Source organism: Trichinella spiralis (assembly GCF_000181795.1).
Source record: "Trichinella spiralis strain ISS 195 chromosome Unknown Scfld4, whole genome shotgun sequence".
Taxonomy (NCBI): domain Eukaryota; kingdom Metazoa; phylum Nematoda; class Enoplea; order Trichinellida; family Trichinellidae; genus Trichinella; species Trichinella spiralis.
Window position 1 is genome coordinate 978,996 of NW_003526943.1, and position 26,014 is coordinate 1,005,009.

General features: G+C 34.9%; 8 protein-coding genes across 8 annotated transcripts; 3 read left to right on the forward strand and 5 right to left on the reverse strand.

The window, feature by feature from the left end:
- Positions 1-1,451: 1,451 nt before the first annotated feature.
- On the reverse strand, positions 1,452-6,949 carry Tsp_00253 (DNA repair protein RAD50). The gene is made up of 12 exons (XM_003375992.1): positions 6,842-6,949; positions 6,415-6,474; positions 5,457-5,607; positions 5,207-5,361; positions 5,104-5,149; positions 4,521-4,672; positions 4,077-4,252; positions 3,829-4,003; positions 3,282-3,491; positions 3,009-3,206; positions 1,883-2,925; positions 1,452-1,824 (listed from the first exon to the last, which is right to left on the reverse strand). Exons 1-12 carry the CDS (start codon positions 6,947-6,949, stop codon positions 1,452-1,454), a joined length of 2,847 nt encoding a protein of 948 aa, XP_003376040.1.
- Positions 6,950-7,600: 651 nt separating this feature from the next.
- On the reverse strand, positions 7,601-11,697 carry Tsp_00252 (putative aconitate hydratase 2). The gene is made up of 18 exons (XM_003375993.1): positions 11,632-11,697; positions 11,497-11,576; positions 11,298-11,436; positions 11,100-11,219; positions 10,955-11,047; positions 10,580-10,649; positions 10,128-10,268; positions 9,977-10,075; positions 9,805-9,909; positions 9,633-9,724; positions 9,454-9,559; positions 8,953-9,369; positions 8,691-8,896; positions 8,387-8,484; positions 8,240-8,333; positions 8,032-8,164; positions 7,809-7,930; positions 7,601-7,735 (listed from the first exon to the last, which is right to left on the reverse strand). Exons 1-18 carry the CDS (start codon positions 11,695-11,697, stop codon positions 7,601-7,603), a joined length of 2,316 nt encoding a protein of 771 aa, XP_003376041.1.
- Positions 11,698-12,503: 806 nt separating this feature from the next.
- Positions 12,504-15,994, forward strand: Tsp_00251 (casein kinase II subunit alpha'). The gene is given in 8 exon segments (XM_003375994.1): positions 12,504-12,522; positions 13,563-13,753; positions 13,772-14,467; positions 14,530-14,745; positions 15,306-15,376; positions 15,436-15,481; positions 15,535-15,648; positions 15,731-15,994. The coding sequence occupies 8 exon segments, from the start codon at positions 12,504-12,506 to the stop codon at positions 15,992-15,994; spliced, it is 1,617 nt and encodes a 538-aa protein (XP_003376042.1).
- A 120-nt stretch (positions 15,995-16,114) lies between these two features.
- On the forward strand, positions 16,115-17,284 carry Tsp_00250 (putative parathyroid hormone 2 receptor). The gene is made up of 3 exons (XM_003375995.1): positions 16,115-16,357; positions 16,750-16,789; positions 17,196-17,284. The coding sequence occupies exons 1-3, from the start codon at positions 16,115-16,117 to the stop codon at positions 17,282-17,284; spliced, it is 372 nt and encodes a 123-aa protein (XP_003376043.1).
- Positions 17,285-18,175: 891 nt separating this feature from the next.
- Tsp_00249 (zinc finger protein) lies at positions 18,176-20,494 on the reverse strand. The gene is made up of 4 exons (XM_003375996.1): positions 20,224-20,494; positions 19,886-20,034; positions 18,583-19,861; positions 18,176-18,444 (listed from the first exon to the last, which is right to left on the reverse strand). The coding sequence occupies exons 1-4, from the start codon at positions 20,492-20,494 to the stop codon at positions 18,176-18,178; spliced, it is 1,968 nt and encodes a 655-aa protein (XP_003376044.1).
- Positions 20,495-21,191: 697 nt separating this feature from the next.
- Tsp_00248 (secretin receptor) lies at positions 21,192-21,678 on the reverse strand. Its single transcript, XM_003375997.1, has 3 exons — positions 21,626-21,678; positions 21,438-21,569; positions 21,192-21,411 (listed from the first exon to the last, which is right to left on the reverse strand). The coding sequence occupies exons 1-3, from the start codon at positions 21,676-21,678 to the stop codon at positions 21,192-21,194; spliced, it is 405 nt and encodes a 134-aa protein (XP_003376045.1).
- A 212-nt stretch (positions 21,679-21,890) lies between these two features.
- Tsp_00247 (conserved hypothetical protein) lies at positions 21,891-22,305 on the forward strand. Its single transcript, XM_003375998.1, has 3 exons — positions 21,891-22,063; positions 22,108-22,196; positions 22,235-22,305. The coding sequence occupies exons 1-3, from the start codon at positions 21,891-21,893 to the stop codon at positions 22,303-22,305; spliced, it is 333 nt and encodes a 110-aa protein (XP_003376046.1).
- A 1,550-nt stretch (positions 22,306-23,855) lies between these two features.
- On the reverse strand, positions 23,856-25,957 carry Tsp_00246 (putative placental protein 11). Its single transcript, XM_003375999.1, has 6 exons — positions 25,873-25,957; positions 25,195-25,262; positions 24,743-24,933; positions 24,475-24,674; positions 24,178-24,404; positions 23,856-24,104 (listed from the first exon to the last, which is right to left on the reverse strand). The coding sequence occupies exons 1-6, from the start codon at positions 25,955-25,957 to the stop codon at positions 23,856-23,858; spliced, it is 1,020 nt and encodes a 339-aa protein (XP_003376047.1).
- Between the last annotated feature and the right edge of the window lie 57 nt (positions 25,958-26,014).

Sequence of the window (26,014 nt, forward strand, 5' to 3'; positions counted from 1 at the left end):
TGAAAATAGAATGAAAGAATTAAAATTTAGTATAGTATAGTTTAAATTTAGGAAACAAAATGTAACGAAACACAACCGTTGACAGGGTTATTAGACAACTAAACTTATTCGAACAATAATAACGCTACATTGCTACTGCAAACGAAGCGTTTTATGCAGTGAATCTTGAAAAAAAACAAAAGAATCAACTATTAAAATACAAAATTGCACATATTTATACAAAATACAAATTTGTTCATGTAATAACAGCTATGTAAAATGATTTACTTGATTATTTAATTAAGATTGCAACATGTAATTTCAAATGAATAATATCTTAAATACTGTTCAATAAATGAATGTCTCATAGTTAATATTTACAAAAGATTTTGTACAGTTCATTCAAAAGTGCTTTAATTTTGGCAATAATAAAATTTGAATATTATTTCTCAATAAAAAGCACATGGAAAAGCATTTGCGTCGGCCGGGAATCGAACCCGGGTCGCCCGCGTGGCAGGCGAGCATTCTACCACTGAACCACCGACGCTCTCGAAACTAACGTTACGTTTTATCTGAAATATTAATTTTGGAAATATCTACATGCACGAATAGCATCGGCTTGTTTCAGTCAATTTGCGAATTTGAAACATTTACATAATAACATTTGACTTCAATTTTTCTTATTTCAATTTTTTTCAATTCTAATTATTTTCTTGGCTGTATGCCAGCTATATTTAGTAAGAGCAACAATTCAATTCGCCTGAGAAACACTTTGCATTGATGAACTTGCTCTTTTCATCATTTTGAACGTTGAATGTAGTTCAAGATTAAAATGCTTACCATCAGAAAGTGTTGTTAACTTTAAATTTTACAATTTAAAGTTTCATTAAATTCAACTTACTTTCAACGTAAGTGCCTTTTTTGGCAAACAATAAAAAGTGCAATTGCAGATCCTTCTAAATGTGTTTTTGATTATAAAATCAACGACTGTACACAGTTTACGCAGCAATTTCTGGTTGTTTCAATGTCTCGCAAATGATATATTTATAATATGTAAAGAATTTATCCGAATAATAATATTTCATCTCAAAAATGTTATTTCATCACACAAAGTTTACACTGAACTTTGTACATACATTTCATGATATTACAACGGTGGAAATGAAATTTATTTTTATGAAACAAAATATAATATAAAATGTAGAAAATGCTTTTCAACAGATAGCAAGTAGTTGTAGAAAACAAACAGAAAATAATACTGAACATAAATTGTTAACTTTTTTAAAGAACATTATTTCTGCTATTTATTTCGTTAAGTGAACTGTTGAATAAATGAAAAAAATAATTTTTTTTCAAAAGTCAAACCATCTAATGTTAGTTATATATAAAACAAATAAAAAAAAAGAATTGCTTCTTTTTGCTTCACTCATTTTGAGATAAAGTTCCCCAGAAACAGATGGAATTTGAAAAGATTAATCCAACTTGTCTACAGTCTCTTCGTAGAGCTTGCTGCATCCTGCGTCGTTTTTCTTCACCCTGTAAAAGACTTCAACAGGCCAAAATCGTGTAATTTGTTCGACAAAACTATCATCGTGAGTGATCAAGATCAGTTGGAAGTGTTTTTCCAACGATCTCACCCGAAGCAGATCGACCAACGCCCGTGCTAAATTGGCGCTATTTTTGCTGTCGAGATTCGTGGTCGGCTCATCGAGAGTCATGAAGCCACAATTCGTCGAGAACACTTCTGCCAAAGCGATTCGAATAATTATCGACGCCAGAACCTTTTGACCGGCACTGCAACGTCCTCTCATGTCCAACACTTCCTTTCCAACATGCATCACCACCCTGAGAAATGAATTTAATAAAAAAAAAATAATAATCATCATCATCATCAATGTACAACCTGTAGTTATAATTGCGCCGTTTGCCAAAATTATCCTGGAGATCTTCTTCAGATTTGATTTCAATATAGTCCACATCCGAGCCTTGGTAAACAGCTTCCCAAAGATCTTTCAAAATTGCGTTCACCTCTTGCATTTTAATCTTGTGAAATTGCATAATCGCCTGTTCCAAAGCGTTCGCGTAATGGTACAAATCATTCTGAGCGTGCTCCAACGTCACATGAGCAATCATCTTGTCACGCCATTTCACATCCGCATCTTTGTACATGTTGGACTCCAGTTCGCCTCGAAGTCGGTCGATGGTCAGTTCCAATTCAGATTTTTTTCCAATCAATTCGTGAGAAATTTTCAACTTTTTACAATACTCCTCATTGACAGTGTCGAAATCAGTATCGCCGGACGGTACCATTTTCGAATCGAGCTCCGTCTGCAAATGGTGCGCCTCGGCAGCCAGTCGACACTGGGCTGCTTCTTCGCCGAGCAACTTCTTCAAATCGTGCAAATCCCGCCTCCGCATCTCAGCACGAACCACGTCCTTCTGCATAATCTGCAATTTGTTCACTGTATCCGCTTTGCTCATCTCCAAGCTGTGGATAATCTGCTCATTTTCCATTCTTTTCTGCTTCAGCTGTTCAAGCTGACTTTCGAACTTGCCGGCGTTGTATTGCTTCAAGTGGTCAGCACTGTGGTCCAACTGACGCAACGAATCGGTCAAATTTTCCACCCCACTCTTCAACGGTTCCAAAATTTCCGCCGAATTCTGCCGCAAACTATCCAACTCCAAAATGCGTTCGTTCAACTGCCGTCCCAAGATTTCCACCTGCTTCTCGGCATTGGTGAAGTTCGTCTCCAGACGAGACAGTTCAGCTCGTCTGCTGGACTCCAATTCACGCAAACTGGCACTTTGCTGCATCTGATTCAACACTCGTTGCTTTTTCTCAGTAAGGTGATGCGCGCAGTCTCGAAGATTCTGCAACATATCCCTGTGCTTGGATTGTTCTTTGCGTTTCAACTGCAACATGGCTTCATTTTCGCTCAGCATATTCTGAAAAAAAGAGAAAAAAAAGCAAAACAAACATAATTACAATCAACACACGTTTTCCTCCACCCCACACCCCTAATCTCTACCTGCACATCTTCGATCTTCTGTTGTAAATTTTCCGACGACATCGTCATGCCAGACGCTTTCAAAAATTCCTCTTGATGAGCAATCTTTTCACACAGCGATCTTTCGTATTGCAAAAACGAATCAAGAGTAATAACATCCACCAATATCGCCGACGCTTGACGATATTCTTCATCTGCTATTTTACAACGCGCTTCACACTGAAAAGAAGACGAAAAAGAATATGCTAAACGTGATTATTATTATTATTATTATTATTATTATTATTTGCAAACCTGACGCAGTTGTTGAGAAGCAGATTCACTCTTTTCGATCAACAATTTTCGTTCCTTTTCCAAATCCGGGATCGTTTGCAATTCCAATTTCTGCACAATATCAAAAAGCGGCTTCAATCCAACAAGCGTATCCCGCCGAGTCTCTTGACTGCGAAGACTGGAAATCAAAGACTGTTCTCTGTTGGGCAAATTGGTGATCGTCTCGTTCAACTAGAAAAATTAGTAAATTTAAAAAATGAAAAATGCAATGCAAAATCAGATAGATTAGACATCTTCAATTACTTCGTCAATAACAGAGTCGACAATTTCGGATGATGGAAAATCACGATGACAAACCGGGCAACATGGATTCTTTTTCAAATATTTTACATATTTTTTATACAAAAATCCCGTTCCACCAATATTTCCCTTTTCCAATTGAAGCTTTTCAATATTTTCTGTCACATTCAAAAGCACACTGTTGTAAGAGCTCGGATCTCCGTCGCATGCCTTGGTCAAAGTAAAATTACAAAAAAATATTATAATAAAATTCATTTTGCCTCATTACAGCAGCTATTTTTTTATTGTAAGTTTCCAAATCGTTAGTTTTTTCTTTGATCATTTCGTCATTCAAGTTCAACTGTTCAGTACAATTTTGCGCTGTTGAATTCAACGTTTCCATTTCTGCATTTAATTTCGTCAATTCAACATGTTTGCTTTCAACGTACTTTGTCATTTCTGAACTAAAAATTAAACAACATATATCTATATATACGAATAACTTTTGAAAAAAAAATTTAGTAACAACAAACTAACCAAAGCAATTCGTTCGGTGTATGCTTAAAATGCGTGCTCAAAAATTTTTCGTGCTTTACCATCAGCTCTTCAACTGCTTTCAATTTGGCCGCTTTCTCTCTTTTCCACATGTCCAACTGCATTTCTGCCGCGCTGTGCTGTTTCACTTTCTTCAACTGGTCATTCAAATCGTTAATCTGACATAATTAAACGACAATTTATAATTCGAAAATTGAAATTTTTTGGTAAAATTTTAATTAAATCAATTTTTTAACCTCAGTATGCTTGCGTTCGCTGAAACGGGTCAATTCTTCAATTTCATCTTTCATTCTCGAAGCGGAAATGAACTGATTTTTCACTTCAATCTGTTCATTCACTGATTTCAATTCTTCCGCAAGTGCATCCAATCTGGATAAGTGAATTATTCAAAAACAAACAAACAAACAAACAAACAACATTGCAAACAAATAATTTCATAACAAAAATTAACTCGTCGACAGCAGTTTTGCTTTGAAGAAGCTGCTCCTCAATTTTCTTGATTTCACTTTTGCAATTTTCTATCTGCTCTTTCAAAACGCCCATGTTTCTTTCTTCGGATTTTTTCTTAATTTCTACATCTGAAATTTCTTGCTTTAATTCGTTCAAACGGCAACTATATTCATCCTGAAAATAATATAAAAATAAGATATGAAACAAAAAATTACTATTATTATTTTTATTACATACTTCTTTGGTTTTCAAAAAATCTGCCTGCGATTGACAATATTTCCGAATATCTTGCAAAGCTACATTGTTACCATAAGTGTCTGAAGAGCAGCAAAAGAAACATGGCGTAAAATAAACGGAAAATAATATGTAATTTTATACTTGGAATATTCGCTTTGGAACACATGACTGAAATTTGAGAATCAAATTCTGTTAATTTTCCATTCCAATACTGAAATAAAATTTAAAAAATAAAAAATAAATAAAAATTTCAAAATTTTTAATACCTCAATTTCTAATTTGAGCTTGTTTTCATGGGAAATTATTTCATCCCGTTGCTTACATCTGTCAATCAACTGTTCATCATTGTTCTCTATTTCGAGTTGTAGCTGTAAAAAACAAACGTAATATATTTAGTGCATATTTATAAAATTAGCAAATAGCACCTGTGACAATGATTCTTTTTCCTTTTGAATTTTCATTTCAAAAGTAGCAATTTCATAATCGAGCTCTGATTCGGAACCTTTAAACAATTCACCAATGCCTCTGCGAAGACTATCGGCAGTTGATTTGTGTATCTGCATCTGACTTTTCACATTATCTTGAAAAAGAACAAGAAATATATATACATATTTTTTTGAATAAAAATTTCTTTTCAATGTCATAAATAAATTTGAACAATTTCAACACGACTACCTAATTTAGTGGTTAATTCCACAATTTCTTGTCTAACTTTCGTCACATTTTCCAGATAAACTTTCATCTTTTCCAATTCACCATTTAATACGTTCAAATCATCATTGATAGATTTCAATTTTAATTCGTTTGACTGAAGCGCTTGCTTAACCTGCAACAACAACAACAACCGTGATATAAAACAACGTTCAATAATAAGCAATTAAAAATTTCCATCACTTCAGATGCTTTGGTTTTGTTTTGCTCCAAATGCTTTAATTCAGTTTTGCATTCCAATATTTGTACTTTCTAAAAAGGATTTTTTCTAAATAAAATAAATTAACACATAATTCAAAGATGATTCATTACATTTCCTTTGTTGATCCTTCTGATTTCATCTACGCATTTTGTGTACCTGAAAAAATTTACTTTGATCTTCAGGTTCACTCTTTTATGCACTTGTCAGTTAGTTGTCTGCAAATTAATCAAAAAACAAAATAACAAAAACAAATTCTAGAATTCTAGATTTGAAACATTCTCTAAACTACTTTCAGAATGCTAAAAAGTAAATATTAAATATAATATGAAAATTAATAACGCACTTCACAGCGCTGAAAATTTCGTCGAACTTCATTTTCAGCAATTTTGGTTCAGAAAGAGGCCTAAATTTTTAACAATTATTGTAAAATAAAAATGCAATATTGTAATAAAGAAATATAAATCACAACATTAAATTCAAACAGACAAACCAATTTGATTCTTCTTGATGGCAAAAAATTACATTGTCTAGAATTGGTTTAGAAACGCCAAGCAAATTCACCATCTAAACGACTGTTCGTCAACTCAGTAAAACTGACACCGCTCATACCTCCGCTTCAATATCCATGCATCTCATGCTTACGCTTGTAGTCTAAATTTAATATTTTATAAAAAATAATGAACAGTAAAAATTAAAAGTAAAATGACAAAATATTCTCACCTGTCCGTTAATTTTTCTTTGAATAGTTCCGTCCAAGCTACGACTTTCCATTTTGTTCTTCTTAAAAAAATTTCTTCTTAACATAAAATGCAGCAACAAGAAAATCTATTGTTCAACTTTACTCTCTGATAGCAAGTCATCGATTTAGATACTACAGCAGTAGCGCCTAATGTATCAGTAAACTTCAGTTTCACTTGGGCATTCACTTCTGGTAAATTAGCAATCTATGAACAGCAAAATCATAACACAAATCAATCAATACATGTTAATTCTGAATTGGCAAACTTTCGGATCGTGTATGAAAATTGTTCCTCTTCCACCTGGTGGTAAAATACCAATTGTTGCATACTTCAAACATTCAATAATAGTCTAAAATTGCAAAATGCGAACGATAAAAATTACAAAAGCTTTCAATAATAACATATACCGTCTTTCCACTGCCGTTTGAACCAACAATCAAAGTTAAAGGTTTTTGAAATTTAATAGTTTGCCCTTTTTCTTCAAGACCAAAGCTGCGAAAACCCCGAATCATCATCGCTGATAATTCGGACATTTTATTTACTAAACAAGTGTAAAGCACTTCAAAATCTTCATTCAAAATCAAATCTTACTTTACGCAAAATTTTTAATGCATAATTATATCACCTATAAAATACCTCTATATTATTAAAAAAAATTTACATTTCATAAAGTATTCTACAAAATAACATTCAAATTTGATCCAGTATTACAGTAATAATGATAAAAAAGTTCAATTCCATAATAATATGTGGCAGAAATCTTATTCATAAAATAATTTTTTTAATTTTAAGATTTTCATTCCAATTTTCTTCAATATAAATTGTAGTAAAAAAATTTTTCACAATTCGATTTAAATATTTATTATCATTTGTTCATTGCGATCAAGTCATTTGACGATAATTAAAAGAGATTCAGAAGAGAAACTTTTATTCTTTTCCGAAAGAATTTAAAAAATTCCATTTTAAATTTGAACTTAACAGTTTTCCATTCCATCACGTTCGTTCAAAAATGTTGGAAGATGAAATGATTCACAAACATGATTACTTTCACTGAACATTCAGAAAAGAACGAATGATCAGAATTTCTAAACTGCATTGATGCTACCGGTTGAAACTGAATTTAAAAAATTTTTTCACTTATAATGACCAGAATAATAAATGAATTATCATTTGCGCTTCGCAGCCATATAATTCAGTGCTGAACCAGCTTTAAACCACTCGATTTGTAAGTCGTTATAGGTGTGGTTAAGCAGAAATTCATCTGTACTTCCATCTCGATGCTTCAAAATGCACTTCAGTGGCTTAAATAATATACGATTAAATGGAAAATAATAAGCACAAAGAACTGAAAAACAAGTAATTAAAATAAATCACCTTCCCTGGTTTGAAATCTTTCAATCCGACAAGAGAAACACTATCTGTAGGCAAAACTCTGTCATAATCTGCTGGATTCACGAATGTCAAAGCAAGCATTCCTTGCTTCTTTAAATTCGTTTCTAAATAAATAAATTTACAAAAATTTACAAAAAAGTACATTATTTGCACGAAATTTAATTTAATTGATTGTATTAATTTGATTGTGATAAATAAAATTTACCATGTATTCGGGCAAAACTTTTCACTACAATCGCACGACCTCCCAAATGACGTGGCTCCAAAGCGGCGTGCTCCCGGCTGCTTCCTTCGCCGTAATTTTCCTCTCCAAACACTATCCATTTTTTACCTTTAGCCTAATACATAATATTTATATTTACAGTAAAATATAAAAGTACCAAAAATGCACATTCAATCCAAAAATTATTCACCTTGTAAAATCGAGCCGCTTCTGGTACACTGGACCATTGACCGCTCAGCTGATTTTTAACTTTGTTCATCTCTCCATTTTCTTCGTTTATAGCTCTTGAAAAAAATTAATTTAACATAAATAAAAAAAAATAATCCTCTTCTCATACCCAATGAACATATTATTAGATATGTTGTCTAAATGTCCACGAAATTTAAGCCACGGTCCCGCAGCACTGATGTGATCAGTTGTACATTTGCCTTTAATCTAAAATAATTTTCATGAACATATATCAAAGCATAAAAACAACAAATGATTAAAGAAAATAAAGTGTTATCATTTAATATAAAATTATTTCTATGAAGAAAATGAAAATGTATAATTTCAACTTTTTTGAAATAATTTTTACATGTGCAAATTTATTAATTAATTTGACATCATGTTATGTTGTAAGATATGTTTAAAATTAAAACCTTAATAAGCACGAGCATATCTTCAAAATCATTTCCATCCCATTTATCGAAAGCTTTAAGCAGTTGAAGTCGTTTGCTATTGGGCTGAACGACAACCTTCACTGCAGAACCATCAGCCGGAGGTGCTTGGTAAGTTTCTTGACCACGATCGAATCCTTTGGATGGAAGTTCTTCTCCAACTGGTACTTTGAGTTTAAATTTCCTTCCTGAATTTTTTTATTTCTTCCTCAATTTAAAACTACAAAAAACACCAAAATCTTACCATCATTAGCGGTCAGATAGTCTCTTGTAGGGTCAAAATCCAACCTTCCGGCCAAAGCTATTGCCGTCACAATTTCCGGTGATGCAAGAAAAGCATGTGTAGCTGGATTGGCGTCGTTTCTACCAGTGAAGTTACGATTATACGAGGTGACAATGGTGTTTTTTTCTCCTTTGCGAACATCTTTTCTGTTCCACTGCCCAATACAAGGACCACAAGCATTAGCCAAGACTGTGGCGCCAATTTTTCGGAACGTTTCAGTCAGCCCGTCACGTTCCATTGTCGCCCTGATCTGCTCAGAACCGGGTGTAACATCAAATATCGATTTCGCTTTATAATTGTGCTCCACCGCTTGTTGGGCTACATTTGCCGCTCGAGTCATGTCCTCATAACTTGAATTGGTACAGCTTCCAATAAGTCCTTAATAAAAATTAAAAAAAAAACAAAACAAAATTTTAAATATTTAAATTAAAAAAAAATAAATAATAGCTCTATCAAATTTACCTGCTTTAACTTCCAAAGGATAGCCATTTTCACGGGCGTGCTGACCCAAGTTGTGAATTGTATGTCCAAGATCTGGAGTGAACGGTCCGTTAATGCGGGGTTCCAGCTAAATAAAATTATATTCAAATTTATTGATCTTCAAAGGTTTAATGTCAATTTTTAACAGTCAAATTCTCAACCTCTGATAAATTTATTTCCACTAACTGATCATATCCAGCGCCAGCATCAGAAGTGAACAGATGCTTGCATTTCTCAGCAACAGTCGCTATTCCTAAATCGACCATGATCAAGTCAACAATATTTAAACATTTCACACATTCTCCAAAAAAGGCATTTGTCAGTGCTGCTTACCTTCACGACCAGTCGCTTCTAAATAACGCTTCATACGATTATTAAATGGAAAAACAGAAGTAGTAGCACCCACTTCTGCACCCATATTACAAATTGTTCCCATACCTAATAAACAAATTATTATTGCATTATATTTAGAAAGTAGAAAAGCAGAAAATAAAAATAAATCAACCAGTGCAAGATATAGAATCAACGCCAGGGCCAAAATATTCTATTATGTATCCAGTCCCGCCTTTAACAGTCAAAATTTCAGCCAATTTTAAAATCACATCTAAAACAAATAAAAATGCATATTTCATCAAAACAGATTAAAAATAGAATACCTTTTGGTGAAGTCCAACCAGAAAGCTCTCCCTGCAACTTGACACCCATAACTTTTGGACATTTCAATTCCCACGGAATATCAGCCATCACATCCACAGCATCAGCACCTCCAACTCCTATGCAAAGGCCACAAAGCCCTCCTAAATTAAAGTCATATTTATTTTAAAAAATACTTTTTCTACAGCAATTTACAATTCATCAAAGTGAAATCTGTTAAGCCTTTTACGATGGATTTTAAATTCTTTACTTATGTGAAGAAAAAATTTTAATTTTAAGGCACTAATTGAACAGTTTATAAATTATTCGATTTTTCTCTTGAACAAACGAATAATGAGTAGCCACATACGCATAGTATTAATTTGCTGTTAAAAAGTAATAACAAAAAATTAATATCACAAAATACAAAAAAAGCAAGTTTCAAATTCATCCAAAGAAAATTTTGTATACTAACCTCCATTTGGAGTGTGACTATCAGTTCCAATCAGCAACAAACCAGGAAAAGCATAATTTTCAAGAATTATCTGCAAGTTAACATATATATATATATATACATATACACATTGCAATAAAGCATATCTGCTAAAAAACCACTATTAAGTTCAGCAATCAATAATGCTTTAGTAGACTAACTAAATATATGTTATTAGAATTCTGAATTATTATTACATTGCATTCTGTTGCATTACATTTAAATATGGAAATAATTATTTAGATTTAAATAACGACTTAAACATAATAAAACAAAAAGCAGAAAACGTTGAATATTATAATGTATTCGAACTTTCTATGCTGATGTAAAATGCAAATAATAAACAGAAAAAATTACTTGATGAATTATCCCACTACCAGGATGCCAAAATCCAATACCATACTTGGCCGCAACGGAGCTTAGAAAGTCATATACTTCTGCGTTAACATCCTGAGCATAGAATTTATTAAAATGCGTTTTAATATTTGATAACAAAATTCACCTTCGCTCGTTTTAAATCGCTGTTTGCTTCTTCGTTCGCTTCAATTAAATGATCGCAATGAATAGTTGTAGGCACACTCACTCTATCCAAACCCGATGATATAAACTGAAGAACTGCCATCTGTTAAAAGAAAACTATCATCATAAAAGATGAATTCAAAAAACATTTTTTTTATTATTAAACAAACAATTCACAAACTTGAGCAGTTGCATCTTGCATTGCTACACGGTCAGGTCGAAGCTTTAAATAAGAACTACCTCGAACAATTTCTGCATTTTCAGGATCATCCAAATGAGAATACAATATTTTTTCCGCTAATGTCAAAGGCCGATTAAGTCTTTAAATATCATGCATAAAAAAAATAGAAGTGAACAACACAACTAAAAATTGCACTTACCGCTCACGAACAATATCCAAACGCTGAATCAAAGCATCATAAGGCAAAAATTTATCTAACTCAAAACGACTGATTGGAACCTTTAAAACTTAAGAAATTATACAAAAATCCCAATACCGGTCAAAATGAATTAACCTGTGTAGCGAAATACGTTGAAGATTTGTGTAGAAATCGAGCGCTATTGAACTGACGATAGCCCATAATTTTAGTGCCATTAAAAAATAGATTTATCACAGAGATGTTCATTTCGAAACGTAATTAAATCTAAAATGATACTTATAATAATATAATTTTAAATAGGTATCACTGCACACAAACATATATTTTAATGATTTACAAATGAGCAGAAAATCTCTGAATTAAGGTTGCAATGCTTAAAAAATTCAGTACTTTATATAATTTATATCTGCCAACTAACTGCTCTTCTTAATTTTAAATCACTTTAAGCAATTCAAAAAACACTACCTAATATCGATTCAATACCTTCACAAAGTCATAACATACAAACCAAAAAGTAAACAGTAATTCTATTTATACATAAACTAATTGGTAATTAAAACAACTTTTACAGCAATTTTGTTACAGCTAAGTAATCAACTTTGACATTAATGCAATAAAAAACTCATAATAATGTCTATAAACAGAAAAAAAAGAAACATGGATCTGAGTAACTAAGCAATTCATAAGTTATGCTTAATATCTAAATTTGTTCAAAAATTAATATTAAAACGTTTGAAAACAAAAAATATCTTACAAAATTATTCGCCAATAATATATGAAACAGATGGGAAAAACGAAGAAATATTAATTACAGTATATAAACAAAATTGTCAAGTTTATCTTTTCTTTATTGCACGCATATTATGACTTTTATTGTGTTTCATTAAAACATTTCATATTCATGATACGTTATGCAGTGATATCGCAACATATTTTATTTTAAGCACAAAATAACGACAAGTAGTTGAATTATCAAATCTGTATGCCGCTTTTCACAAATGCTTAAAATGATATTCGATTCAAACAGTTTATTAATGCAATAATTATTGTTTCTTTAGGTAAAATATTATTATCTTTTGTAATTTTTATTAAATAAATATACTGTGTAAAACATTATACTGTAATGTATATTATAATAAATTATAGTATTTAAAAATTCTATTGTAATGAATGTGACAAATCATTTTTCTGATGTAAAATAAAAGCATTTTAAATTTAATTTAATATCATATGGAATAAAATTGAAAGTTTTATTAAATAATTGACGTAAATCATAAAATTTCATGACATTCATTTTCTATTCATCTCCAGATTATCAATAAAATTTATTTTTGCGGCATAGCTTGAATTTCAAATTGTCATACTATCGTAGACTCCATTTTGTTATTCTTCGTAGCAGTGTCATATTTACGATTACGTGGAATTTGTCGGTATAACATTATTTTTATTATTAATTTTGCATGAAAATTTGTTATTACTTACTTATTTAAACTTTTTTTAATAGAACTGTTTTTTTATTATATCATTTTATTGTTTTGTAAAAGCAATATGTTGTAAAAGGGTATGAAGTTAATTTTGTCGTTATCAGCAGAATACATATTAATTAATAATTTATTTTAACGCTGTAGCATGCTTATTCAAAGGACATTCAATATTTACATATTATATAGAAAATTTTGTTAATTTTTCTCGTCAAAGCTTGTAATGTATGTGAGATATTGTTATTATTTACTTTAAAATACTTCGACCGTTTTATATTTTTGCAATTTTTCCATTTCATGGGCAGTGTTTATTTATTAAATGATAATATGTTATATTCGGTTAGATTTTTGTAAATCTTTTTACTGTTCCTTCAATAATAATAATTGTTAATATTTTTGGTTGACAAAACAAAATAAAAAGTTCAACACTGTATTGAATATATAATTTTTGAGATTTGAGCAGTTTATTATTGCATTATAATATTAGCAAGGTTGGCGTTTTAAACAGCAGCTTTTGTGTTTTATATGAAATTAAATATATTTAAATTTTTCAGAGTGTTGAAAGATTTTGTATTTTTTTCTGAGTGATGTCCGTTGTCAGTCGTGCTCAGGTTTATGCAGATGTGAATCTTCAAAAACCTCGTGAATATTGGGATTACGAAGCTCATACAATCGAGTGGGGTGATATTGATAATTATCATCTAATTCGCAAGCTTGGTCGTGGAAAATACAGTGAAGTGTTCGAAGGCATGGACATGAGCAAAGGCGAGTGTGTGGTAATTAAAATTTTAAAGCCAGTAAAGAAGAAGAAAATTAAAAGAGAAATTAAAATTTTGGAAAATCTTCGCAACGGTGTGAACGTGATATCGTTGCGAGACGTGGTTAAGGATCCGATGTCACGCACTCCAGCTTTGATATTCGAATATGTGAACAATGCAGATTTTAAACAACTTTATCAGACGTTATCCGACTATGACATTCGTTACTACATGTATGAATTGTTGAAAGCGTTAGATTTTTCTCACAGTATGGGCATTATGCATCGTGATGTGAAGCCGCACAACGTGATGATTGATCACAAGGCGAGAAAATTGCGCTTAATAGACTGGGGTTTGGCTGAATTTTATCACCCAGAAGAAGAATATAATGTTCGAGTTGCTTCTCGTTATTTCAAAGGTCCTGAGCTGTTGGTCGATTATCATTATTACGATTACAGTTTGGATATGTGGAGTTTGGGTTGTATGTTAGCAAGTATGATTTTTCGAAAGGAGCCATTTTTTCACGGTCATGACAATTACGACCAGTTGGTGCGAATAGCAAAAGTACTTGGCACGGACGAGTTGCATGAATATATGAAAAAATATTCAATTGATTTGGATCCCCGGTTCAACGACATTTTAGGCCGACATTCCAGGAAACGATGGGAACGTTTTGTTCACAGTGAAAACCAGCACTTGGTTTCACCGGAAGCATTAGATTTTTTGGATAAAGTAATATATACATATATGTATAATGATATATGTTTGCTGCAGTTTATTTATTATTTTATCAGGTTTTGCGTTACGATCATCAGCAACGATTGACGGCTAAAGAGGCTATGGAACATCCGTATTTATTTCCAATACGTGAACAAGAGAAAGAAAATTGGGCAGCAACTAGAGGCGTGCATTCGGGCAGCGCCACGGCCGACACTGGAGCAGAGCCGATGCTATATGATGTACGTTACGATGCCACTTCTACTTCTAATACATCTCCATCGGTTGCTCAAGTTTCCGCCAACATGCCGCAAAACTGAAGCAGTTGAAAAACGGTTTTTTTTAATTAAAAAAATATTGTTAAATGATGAAATTTCTTGATTTTGACGTTGAAAAATCTTGCTGATTGTGGCTTGAGCTACTTTTAATTTCAAAGTAAAAAATGTCATCCATTATCATCATCCATTCTTTTAAATATTATAAATTTGTTTTGTAATTTGCATTTGATTCATCATTTTTTCAATTTCACAAAAAAGCAAATACTAAATTTATTTACAACATTTTGTTTCGCTTTTTTCTCTTCATTTGTAGAAATTCTTTTAAAAAGTGCTTTGTAAATTGCAATAAATTCAATACACACCAAAAGCATATTAAATAATAATTTTATTTTGAACAATTTATGCATCATGTTGAATATTATATTTGAATTTGTTTTCAATGAAGTTGATTTTAATATAGAAAAGAATATGGTGAATAAGTTTGTTCATGGAACGTGAAATGAGAAATTAAAAATGAAGACAAAATGAAATTTACAAATTGTACGTGAATAAATTAATTGAATAAAATCATTCAGATAACTCGCCTTGAATCATTGGTCGATGTTTGCCAGTCGAAGGAGACTTCGTTCGCGTCGATACCGTTGTCGTTTAAAATGCTTTTCAATTGGTTGATAAACCATTTGTAATTCGGCTTATTTTCATAAGTCATTATTGTCAAAATGTTGACCATTTCAAGCATATGGATCGACATGTTGGCCAGCAGTATCCTAAACTCTTGGCTTTCTTTCTTTTTCAAAATTTCAGTTTTGCAAGATATTCCTCTCCACGGAAGTTTGCCACTGTACAATTCGGCCAACATGTATACCATTGACCAGAGATCATCGTGACGTCCGTATATTTTACCCCGATGCACGTTCGGTGAGCAGTACTGTCTAGTGCCGACAAAAGGTGCCTGAAATTCTGCCTTGGATTTGAATTTGGTGACAAACTTTTTTGCCAGTCCAAAATCGAAGAGATACAACGTTTTCGAACAGTCTTCTGTCGAACCCATGGCACAGTTGCTCGGTTTTACATCGCGGTGCACGTAGCCCGTTTCATGCAAATCTTCCAGAGCTTCCACAACTTGTATCCCGATGAAGCAGACGGTTTTGATGGAAAATCGATGATTCGGCATCTGGTGACGCAGGATGCTCAAATTCGGACCGGTCAATTGCATAACAATGAATGCGGAATTGTTCACCGTGCCCTGGTCGTAAAGGCGTAAAGCGTGCTTTTTTTTCGACAATAAATTCAACAACGTTTGCTCTTTGATCAAGTTTCCTTCTTGTTGATTTTTCTCCACTTTCATTGCACCTTTCAACTTTTTTCTCATTCCTCTGACCAAATGCACACGGCCATACGCACCCATACCAATAACATGATCAACTTTCCAACAGCGGTTCACCACGTCGCCAATTTCAAAGACGTTTTCCATTGTTCACGTAACAGAGGAAATGTAAAATTATACGGAGCGGCTAATGTAGAGTCCCAGAACTTGAATAAAGCAGCTTCGGCCAAGAGACGACCAACCGAGATAAACGCAACACAAAAATTAAAACGCGGCAACACTGACACAAATATATGTATCGTAAATATATACATATATATATATGTCTGTTGTTTAAAGTTGAATTTTAAATTTCAACGAAGTACTCGTGTACTTTAAAATAAAGCATCCTGATTGGTCATAATAATTTTGTGGTTCAAATTTTTACGACAAAAAGAGGTGTAGCAGAACCTGAAAATCAATAAAAAAGTTTCAATTTAAATTGTAATCAATTAACAAGTATAAGTTAAAAAAGTATACTTGAGTGTTCCTCTTTTTTTTGTAAGAAAAGAGCCAAACATCACATAGTCAAAACACGTTTTTGAATCATTTGCTCAACCAGTTGGAAAATTTTTACAAAAATTTAAATCATCTTACGCAATATGTACAAAATCTGAATAAAATTACAACAATTGTTTTGAAAATTTTTAAAGCATTTTTTATCGTATAGTTCTTCAAAAATTGTACCTGCCAGTAAGTAATGAAATGTTGTGCTGTGTACGATAGAACGAAAAGATGTTACGAACGAGAAAAATTCAGCCTAGTAGTCTGTTGTATTATCATTCTTTGCTCGAGTTGAGTTAAATTCAAGTAATGATTGATTAATTTTAAAATATTTTGCATCTAATAATTGATACGTTTCCACTATTACAGTCTACTTTATAAATTTTCAATTTCGAAATATTTGTTTCCATTAGAGTTGTTACATATTGTGTTACGTAAATAAATATACAAATTGCTAATTATGAACAACAAATGGAGAAATGGCAGTTCAGCAAAAGCATACTGGCATTTTAGTTGAGTTTTATAATAAATAATTCATGATAAATAAAAAATAATAAAAGTCCGTAAAAATTATTATTATTAATTTATTTTTTAGATAGTTGTTGTTTACTTATTGTTGAATGTTTCTGGAAATATTTGTTGTATGTACAACTAGAGTGTATATTCTACCTGAGCATCGAATGAAATGAAAACAGATTAAAAGCAACATTGAAACAGACGACAGTATTAAGAATTATGCAAGTTTGAAAATTTAGTTGAACATTTTGCTTTTTATAAATATTTCACAGTCTGTAATGTTTACTAAAGTTTTTGTTTTATTACTATTTTTTTCATTTCGAAAACAAAACAAATTTTGTCATGAAGCTTTATTTTCATTCATTCCATTACATTGAAACTGTAAATAAATAAATAAATAAATGGGATAATAATAATAATAATCACATGAAACGTCTGCACAGAATAACAATGATCGTCGGGACAAAGATACTCTTTACCTGGTGTTATTCAGTATCTAGAACAGTGCAACGTTAACTTTGTACTACGAATATTGTACGCAATATATGCAAAGTATTTATGGATGGATATAAACGTATAAATGGATGGACGGATGGATAGATAAATAATATATACATATGCATACAGTAAACTACAACTACTCAATAAAAAGAAGGGAAAGATGTAAAAACATCTCACCAGTGTGCCTTTACAACTAACAGTGAAAAAAAGAATAAATAAATAATTTACAAAAGAGTCAAAAAAAACGTGTTACGGTGCAATGTTGTGTGTGTGTGTGTGTGTGTGATAGATGATTGTTTTCTCACCATTGCACCACACCAGCTGGGATGAAACACACGTATTCGAATAAAGTATAAACTTGATTGAAGCTTCCGAAATGGAAAAAGCTCAAAGTTACAAAGGAAAAACTAATAGCCGTATTTGTGTTCACGAATGAAGTAAGTAATATATAATAATAAAAGCGTACACGAGGCAGAAAGAGGTAAGAAAGACAGAAAGCGAGAGAGAGAGAGGCAGAGAAATGAGGTTGATATCCACATGAGTGCAGGCACACGCAAATCATTTTTTCGAATTAGCGTCGTCGTCTTTTCTTGGAATTTTTTCCGGCGGTTCGTCAGGATCACGAGGTGGTTGCGGTTGCGGGGCACCTTTTTTGGCCCGGAGGTGAGTTTTTTCATGAATTCGAACGTTGGCGCGTTTTTTGCTCGTGTGCGGACAAAATCGACACTGCCACATCATTCTTTTCAAGCCGTTCACTTCCATAGTAATCTTGACCAATTCAGTCCTGAGTGGTTCGATGCCGTTGGCCAGTGCCATTTGGATTTCCTCTTCGGTCAAAGCGAACGATTCCAAATGGCTGCCATTGTTACTGTGGTTGTGGTTGTTGTTGTTGTTGTTGTTCGGATTATGCTGTTGTTGACGGCTGTTGTTATTGTTGTTGTTGTTGTTGTTGCTGTTGCCGGTACCGGAACCATGGCCCGCGTTGGTGTTGCTGCTGTTGGTCTGGGCGTTGGCGCTCAGCACTGGTACCGACGTTGCGGCTTTGGCCAACAGAACGTCCACTAGTGATTGTTCGCAGTCGTCGTCGGCGTCTGGAATTTCCAAATGAAACAAGCCATCCGGGGCGCAGGCTTCGGTTCTGAGCTGTTCGGCAAAAGACGGTTGGCGAGGGTCGTCGACGAGGGCGTCGACAATGGCGACGAAGTCGCCAACAACGTCGGCCAGTTGTTCGAAAGTGAACGTTGCCAAGTGCCCGGTCACGGGCGGGCACCAGTGCATAGTGCCTGTCGGTAACCCGTCGAACTCAGACGCACCCGTCGTCGGGTAGAGGCACAGATCCGCGTCTGGACGTTGGGCGTTGACGCACAGTGCCGGCCGTCTGGTCGATCTCTGTCGAACGGTGTTGGTGATTGGAGCCAAATTTTCAATGACCGACATCAAGCCGGCATTGGGATGAGAACAACCGACGTGCTCGTTGCAGGCGCTCTCTTCAACAGAGCCGAAGTCGCAGTAAAGGCAACAGTAGGGTTGCATGCGATGTTGGGCTTTCAAATGCGACACCGCCTCGTCGCGGACCAGGAACAATTGATCACAGATCAAACACTGCCACACCGGCCCAGCGGTTGCTTTTTTGCCAGCTTTTCTGCTTTCGTCGGCAGCTTTCGATTTCGGTTTCGATTTCGATTTGCTGTTGCTAGTATTATTTTTGGCTTTGCCAACGCCGTTCTGTCGCTGCGGTGTGGAAGTAGACGCTGTCGCGACGGTCGCCGCCGAACCCGCGTCGACAGTTTCGTCGGTCGCGGTGCAGTCCGCGCCGTTGGTCGAAGCTGGAGACGGCGCCGGTGCCGGTGCCGGGACCAATTCCGGTACCGGATCTGCCGCCGAGCCGTTGACCGGCGTCGGGGTCGATTCGCCGTTACAACTGTTGGCTTCCGTCGCCGTCTGGTCGAACGGAACCACGTAGGCGGATGCATGATTCGAACGTTTGCAGGCGATGTGCTTTTTGACGCTGGAACTGTTGGTCGAAGTAAAATCGCAGACCGAGCAGCGGAACCCCGCCGCCGGCTGGGCGTCCGTGGTGGGAGTTTGGGGTGATTGGAACCGACGCCGCCTGCACCGCAACATCCCGCTGGTGCCGTTCTGCTGACTGGCGGCCGTGCCCGAGTTCGTCCTAGCTCGGCGGTGTCTTTGCATGTGGTTTCGCAACGAGTGGCGATCTTTGGCCGCGTACGGACAATCGGTGCACTGGAAAAATGTCGTACAACTGACCCCGTTGTCCAATTGCAACCCAGAAACTGCGCTGACACCGGACGTCGACGGTTGGTCAATTCCGCTGACCGATGCGCCGTCAGCCGTGGAGATGACGTCATCAGTGGATGACGACGCTCTGGGGCACAGGTCGGGGGAATCCACGCTGGCTGTACTGTTGTTGCTGCTATTGTTGTTATTATCGTTGTTTGTGTTGCTACTACTACTACTACTACTACTACTGTTGTTGTCGTTGTTGTTGATGTTGTTGTTACTGTGATTGTGATTATGGTGATTGTGATTGTGGTGACTGTGGTTGTGATTGTGGTGACTGTGGTTGTGGTGATTGTTCGATCCACGTTGTCGGGATACTACTCGCACGCCGTGCATCTTCGCCGCGTGGCGGACCAAATTCGATTTCCACTTTGACGTTTTTGAACAAAGACGACAACGGAACGGGTATTCAGTTGTGTGAACTCGACGATGCCGGATCAGGGAAGAAAGGCAATTGGACTGATAGCCGCACACGGGACAAGTGCGGGTTTGGATCGAAGTGGTCGGCAATGGGACCTGTTGGTCCTCTTCTGGACTTTTCTGGCCGACGAACTCGATCACTTGATCTTCGCACATCACTCGCAACCCCCCGTCCGTCTCTGAATTCTCTGCCAACGTGTCGTCGACACTGTTGGGAGTATTATTCATCGGGCGCTCTTCCTCATCCTCGTCCTCCACTTCTTCCTCCACCAACTCTTCTGCCTCCTCTTGCTGTGCTCGTGGTTCGCCACCATCACTAGCAGCAGCAGCAGCAGGTTCTGCTGCGTCCGTTGGTGTTCCATTGGGCAAAGTTGTCGGTGATTCAGAGCCGGCATTGTTATTATCGTTGCTCTGCCGTTGTTCGTGTTCAACAACTATCGGCGACAGGGCAGCCAGTGGCAAGGTTACAGACAAGGGCAACAGTGGCATCGGCGGCGGCGGCGAGGACGGCGATGGCGATTCGGCGACGGTTTCGGGCGATTCTGCCGCCCGAGCCGCTTCTGCGGCAGCAATTGTCGACGCGTTCGATGAAACTTCTTCTTTCGCCTCTTCCACTACAGTAGGCGTCATTTCGACTGACACGTCACTACTACTTTCGACTACGATCGTGGTCATCTCTCTACCCGTAAACAAGTATCCTAAACAAACAAACAAACAAATTATATCGAACAACAACAACAACAACAACATAACGCGCGTGAATAATAATAAGTCGCGTCCCGCGCAAAAGCAGTTGTCTTCTCATAAAGAGAAAGAAGAAGAAGAAGAAGATAAAAATGCCCAGTTGGACGCATCAGAGCAGAAAAGTGATGCTGACGATAAGCGAACCGACTGCTGCCGTGTCAAAAGCGACGGACAACGTTCTCCAGATAACCGAACAACAGGTCGTCTGGATCTTTTCCAACAACGCTGCGTGGATGGCGATAACAATGCTGCGCCGCCGTACGGTGGCCGCACGCCGGAGGTTGATGTGGTCGATCAATAAAAAAATACCCTTCCACAAGCACAAGCAGCTAGGTCAAAAGACCAATACAAAGACCTAGATCCGTTGTGGGTTGCTGCAAGCAAGCGTTCGGCAGATTCACACAACCGACAGCAATGGAACAATTTGCATTTTCTTCTCTTTTTCTCCACGTAGAAAAAAAATACAGATTTATACAAAACGATCAAACTAGAATAATAATAATAATAATAATAATAATAATGTAGATGATGATTATTAATCACCTAAGCGAACGAACGGCGATTACGTTGAGCAAACTGAATGACCTATTTTGCATTGAAGAACGACGATGGTAGAGAATAAGAAAAAGAAGAAGAAGGGAATTTGATTCAGACCAAGCAAGCCATTAAGAGTTGTAGTAGTTGGGGAGTGAAATTTCGACGATGCATAAATAAGAGAGACGAATTAATTTTTCTTACTGCTTCGAGATGAATCCACGGGAGCATTGTGAAAATGGGATTGTTGACCGTTGTCTGAGTGACGTTGATGATGACAAGAAGAGAGAAAGATGCACGAGCAGCTGCTGTTGGTGCTGCTGCTGCAGACCGACTGACCGACCGACCAACAGACGTTCAACTGTGCAAATGTGCAGGTTCTGCTGTTGACTCAGGGCAAGGCGAGGAAAATCTAGGCCAGATACTCACCGGCCGACCAACCAGAACGTAGTGAAATTGAAGATACGGAATTCGGCCAATGAAAATTCAAGTAGGCAAAAAAAGAAGAAGAAGAAGAAGAAGATACTGATCGGTGGTGATCCTTCAAACAACATCGTCAACAACAACAACAACGAACCAAGTAAGCAAACAAATGTAAGACAAATCGTAAAGTAGCAGAAGCAGGAGAAGAAGAAAGAACAATGCCACCGGGGGGTGCCGCAAGGGCGATTAACGTGCCGTTGGAATGAGAACGAAGAATAACCGTCCGTACCCTATAGTGGTAGAATGGCAACAATTAACGCCTAACTCTCTCTTTCTCTTTCACACACACACACAGACAGACACACTTGCTTGAAAATCTTGTTATGCTTGCTCTTCTTCTAAGCACTTCTTCTGATCCCAATTCCAATGGCACATACTCTTCATATTCTCATTCTACAGAAAATGACCAAGGTCACAGTGGAAAGTTCCTGAACACCGAACACGATTATTTCCATTTCTGAGATGATCAATTTTTCTGCTCGAAAATCTCTTTCTTTTATCAAAAAATAAACCCCCATATCATACTGCACAAATGCAAAAAACAAAAATTAAAACTTCAACATCTGCATCACACACAAAACAAACAATCAGACAACAACAAAACCAACCAACTGATGAATCATATTTCACAAGAAAATCATCATTATCGTCATCATCACCGTTTCAACTGTTCTGACCATCTGTCTCCACTTGCTGACATCACAACGTCAAATCTACGACAAAATACCGATAAAATAAATACAAAAATAATAATAAATTATTTATTTTTTTCATAGTAACGCAATTAAAATTACCACATTTCAAATCATTATTCTTATTCGAAAATAAAAACAATTAAAATTTCCTTCTCAAAATAAAAAAATTCTTTTTTTTTAAATCTATCAATTTGTTTTTAACATACAAAAATGGTATATCCGATAACATGAACAAAACAATTACCGCATTAATAAACAATTGACAAAGGCCGAACAGTGTGCAAAGTTGACTTGTCGTCTGCATTGAAAAAAGTGCCGGCACGTGAAACAATGGCCACGAGTAGAGCGGAACAAGTTGACCGCACAGCTGACTTCACTTCAATACAACAACCCTTCCACTGATTGCCCATACAGTACTTTAAAGAGGGTAAATATATTCAGGTATCACCTAATTGTTGCCGTACAACAATGCAATGGCAACAATTCCATTGTTCAACACAAAATTGATCCATATCGTCCGATAATTATCCACACGCGAACAATGATCTGATTATTTTTATGATTATTAATTTTCTCTAGTTTGAAAATATTCTCTTCAAACATTTTTCACCTCGTTCAGATAGATGATTGTCAACGGCGGGATTAATTTGCATAACATTTTTTACTCAATAAACATATTTCGTATTTGATTTTTTTTTGAAATTCAATATTTAATATCACGACGTGATGACTTGTGATTCATTAACGTTTTATATCGAATATTCTGTCAAAAAATCATTTTTAAAAATGTTTTTATTTCTGTAATTTTAATTTTAATTGCTTTTTCAGACAAAAATTCACAAAATTTACATTTAATGTTTTTATTTATGGCAATGTAAGAAAAAAATATATATATATATGAAGTGACAAACAAAAAGAAATTCAACAAGAGCAACCGCGATAAATCAATTTCAGTGGTTCTTTCATTTCACCACTGTTAGTTGACTTTGTTGATTTTTACATATTTCAGTGGAATATATTTTTTTTCTTCCCGTTTACAACTACACAACACGGCACCTTTGTCAGTTTTTACAATCACTATCCGGGACAAAATATGCCGTTGACAAGTAGGATTTATTTCTGCGTTGTAAAGAATAAGTGAAAATATTTCCGGTACAAGAACGAAATTTCACAAAGCAATCTTGTTCATTTCGAAAAATGTAACACATTGTATAAAGAGCCATTTCATATTCGGGACTTGTTCGTAACAGAAAACCACTTTTATGCTTGGTCGCCTTGTTCCAAGTGAAACTGATCGACAAATATTTGTCCTGAAATATTTCATAAATTTTTTTAAGTTTAAATAAAACTAAATCTAGCAAATAAATATTCTCCAATCATTACAGCTATCAGGGAATAGTAGCCGTTGTATTGTGCTTTTCCTGTTTCTTGTAAATATGCCATGCGGATCCAGTTGTGCATTCCCATGACTTTTTTCTTGTAAATCTCCCCAAGAAATGTATGCTCAAAGGCGCAGCTATCGAGAACATGATTCTTTCTTGGATACAGTTGAAACCAAATTGTTTGAAGATATTTTTTGAATTCATTTTCACTATTCGCTTCGGAGATATCTTTGAAAATTGAATTCAGATCAAAAATGAGCAATCAAGCCAAAAAAAGCAAAATATTAATTGAAAATACTTTTGCTTTTGAGAAATTGCATGAATATTTTCATCACACTGCTTTCAACTACAGCATCGATGAAATTATCAATCGTTTTAGATTTGCGTTTTGATATTATTTCCTCTTTGCCTGTTTCAGGTATGAAATGTTCAAATAGTTCCACGAAAGCAGCCACAGATGGTCTCAATTTGACATCTGCAGGCACTTCGCCAAACAACCTTGAAAAGAAATTTAGATTGTATGAAAATTGCCAAATTTTGAATAAAAAATAATAATGAGAAATTACTGGTGCAATGATGATGTTGAATCTTGAGAATAGCGCCTCTGTAAATTTAAAGTCACGCCAGATAATTTGGCAAATGGATCGTCAATTTTTCCCAACTCAACGGATAGTTTAATCAATTCTTCATCTGTAACATTTGCAACGGCAAAACATGAAATCACCAACTGCAGCAGTGAAATATAATACAGTTGATACTAAAAAATAAAAAATTATCAATTATGAATTAAATTGCAAAAGTGATAAGTTTTTCATTTTAATCCAAGAAAATAATAAGAAATTACCATCTTACAACAGTTCTTTCTTTTTTCCCTAAACAAAAGGCATCATATAATTTCCTGCTGTTTCTTTTTAAATGTGAAAATTTTGCGTGGATATGAATTTGTTCAAATAAAATTTATTGCACAATTATTTTTCAAATCTTATTAAAAATTCTCATTTCAGGTAAAAAAAATAACTTTTTCAGCAGTAATTTTACAACTGCAAAAAATATGCCAATTATACCGCAAATTAGTCTGGCAATGTTCTAAAGTAAATAATTTTCCTATTGACTTTTAAAAAAATGTTTTTTAATTATGCTATCATAAACAATGGTTACGTGCTAATATGAGCAACAAAATTTTTAAATTTCTACACTGCAAGGCAAGGAAAAAAATTGTATAAAAAAGAAATTGTATGTTTTAAAAATTTTGCTCTGCTTGATTTTGAAAAATGCAACACAAAAAATGTTCTATGAAAAAAAATATGCAAGTTTATTATATACATGTTCACATGTGCAAAAATTCAAAATCTTTTTTTTTCATCTTTTCGAAATTTTTTTTATCCCCATTTATCACAAGAAACGTGTTTTTGTTCACTTTTAATAGGTGAAGTGATTGGGGATTATTTTTATCTTAATCTGCAATCTCCAGTAAGATATAATCTTGAATGCAGCAATAATGAGCGAGAATTGTGTTATGAAAAATTTTCCATTGATTCCACAAATCCCATAGATATACAGACGATGGGTACAATTAAATCTTGAAATGGGTCACGATATGTTATGTTATGGTATGTTGCAGAGGTTGAGCAATTTACGAAAGCTCATGCTGAGTTGAAGCATTTTAAAATGTCAAGGAAGCACCTGATTGACAAACCTGTCAATTTGGACAACAATAGGCGACGCCCAGTACTTTCCTGATGTAAAATACTAAATATTTGCAGAACATTTTTGTAGATCATAATCTTTTTTGCAGAAATCCTCTCTTTGTTCTTTAATCCTTTAATTTTTATGAAGTA

Bases quoted from the DNA above. Each gene is read 5' to 3' on its own strand.
- Tsp_00246 (XM_003375999.1), bottom strand. From the start codon at position 25,957: ATGATCTACAAAAATGTTCTGCAAATATTTAGTATTTTACATCAGGAA. The intron at 25,263-25,872 runs GTTTGTCAATCA...TATTTACTTTAG, and splicing joins ATTGTTGTCCAAATTGACAG to AACATTGCCAGACTAATTTG. The intron at 24,675-24,742 runs GTAATTTCTCAT...TTTCTTTTCAAG, and splicing joins TCAACATCATCATTGCACCA to GTTGTTTGGCGAAGTGCCTG.
- Tsp_00251 (XM_003375994.1), top strand. The intron at 15,377-15,435 runs GTTTAAAATGCT...TATTTTCATAAG, and splicing joins TTCGCGTCGATACCGTTGTC to TCATTATTGTCAAAATGTTG. The intron at 15,482-15,534 runs GTTGGCCAGCAG...TCAAAATTTCAG, and splicing joins TCAAGCATATGGATCGACAT to TTTTGCAAGATATTCCTCTC.
- Tsp_00249 (XM_003375996.1), bottom strand. From the start codon at position 20,494: ATGTGCGAAGATCAAGTGATCGAGTTCGTCGGCCAGAAAAGTCCAGAA. The intron at 20,035-20,223 runs GTGGATCGAACA...ACAACAGTACAG, and splicing joins GCGAGTAGTATCCCGACAAC to CCAGCGTGGATTCCCCCGAC. The intron at 18,445-18,582 runs GTACCGGCAACA...CTTTGACCGAAG, and splicing joins CAACGCGGGCCATGGTTCCG to AGGAAATCCAAATGGCACTG.
- Tsp_00248 (XM_003375997.1), bottom strand. From the start codon at position 21,678: ATGCAAAATAGGTCATTCAGTTTGCTCAACGTAATCGCCGTTCGTTCG. The intron at 21,570-21,625 runs GTGATTAATAAT...TTATTATTCTAG, and splicing joins ATCGCCGTTCGTTCGCTTAG to TTTGATCGTTTTGTATAAAT. The intron at 21,412-21,437 runs GTCTTTGTATTG...CTTTTGACCTAG, and splicing joins GCAACCCACAACGGATCTAG to CTGCTTGTGCTTGTGGAAGG.
- Tsp_00253 (XM_003375992.1), bottom strand. From the start codon at position 6,949: ATGATGATTCGGGGTTTTCGCAGCTTTGGTCTTGAAGAAAAAGGGCAA. The intron at 5,608-6,414 runs GTGAGAATATTT...TTGTTGTTGCAG, and splicing joins AAAGAAAAATTAACGGACAG to GTTAAGCAAGCGCTTCAGTC. The intron at 3,492-3,828 runs GTAATGAGGCAA...TAATTTTTCTAG, and splicing joins ACAATAAAAAAATAGCTGCT to TTGAACGAGACGATCACCAA.
- Tsp_00247 (XM_003375998.1), top strand. From the start codon at position 21,891: ATGACAAGAAGAGAGAAAGATGCACGAGCAGCTGCTGTTGGTGCTGCT. The intron at 22,064-22,107 runs GTAGTGAAATTG...TGAAAATTCAAG, and splicing joins ACCGGCCGACCAACCAGAAC to TAGGCAAAAAAAGAAGAAGA. The intron at 22,197-22,234 runs GTAAGCAAACAA...GTAAAGTAGCAG, and splicing joins CAACAACAACAACGAACCAA to AAGCAGGAGAAGAAGAAAGA.
- Tsp_00252 (XM_003375993.1), bottom strand. From the start codon at position 11,697: ATGGGCTATCGTCAGTTCAATAGCGCTCGATTTCTACACAAATCTTCA. The intron at 11,048-11,099 runs GTGAATTTTGTT...TTCTATGCTCAG, and splicing joins GCGATTTAAAACGAGCGAAG to GATGTTAACGCAGAAGTATA. The intron at 8,165-8,239 runs GTGAATAATTTT...ATTATGTATTAG, and splicing joins AAGCGGCTCGATTTTACAAG to GCTAAAGGTAAAAAATGGAT.
- Tsp_00250 (XM_003375995.1), top strand. From the start codon at position 16,115: ATGCACACGGCCATACGCACCCATACCAATAACATGATCAACTTTCCA. The intron at 16,358-16,749 runs GTAAATATATAC...AAATTTTTAAAG, and splicing joins CTGACACAAATATATGTATC to CATTTTTTATCGTATAGTTC. The intron at 16,790-17,195 runs GTAAGTAATGAA...TTTATTTTTTAG, and splicing joins TTCAAAAATTGTACCTGCCA to ATAGTTGTTGTTTACTTATT.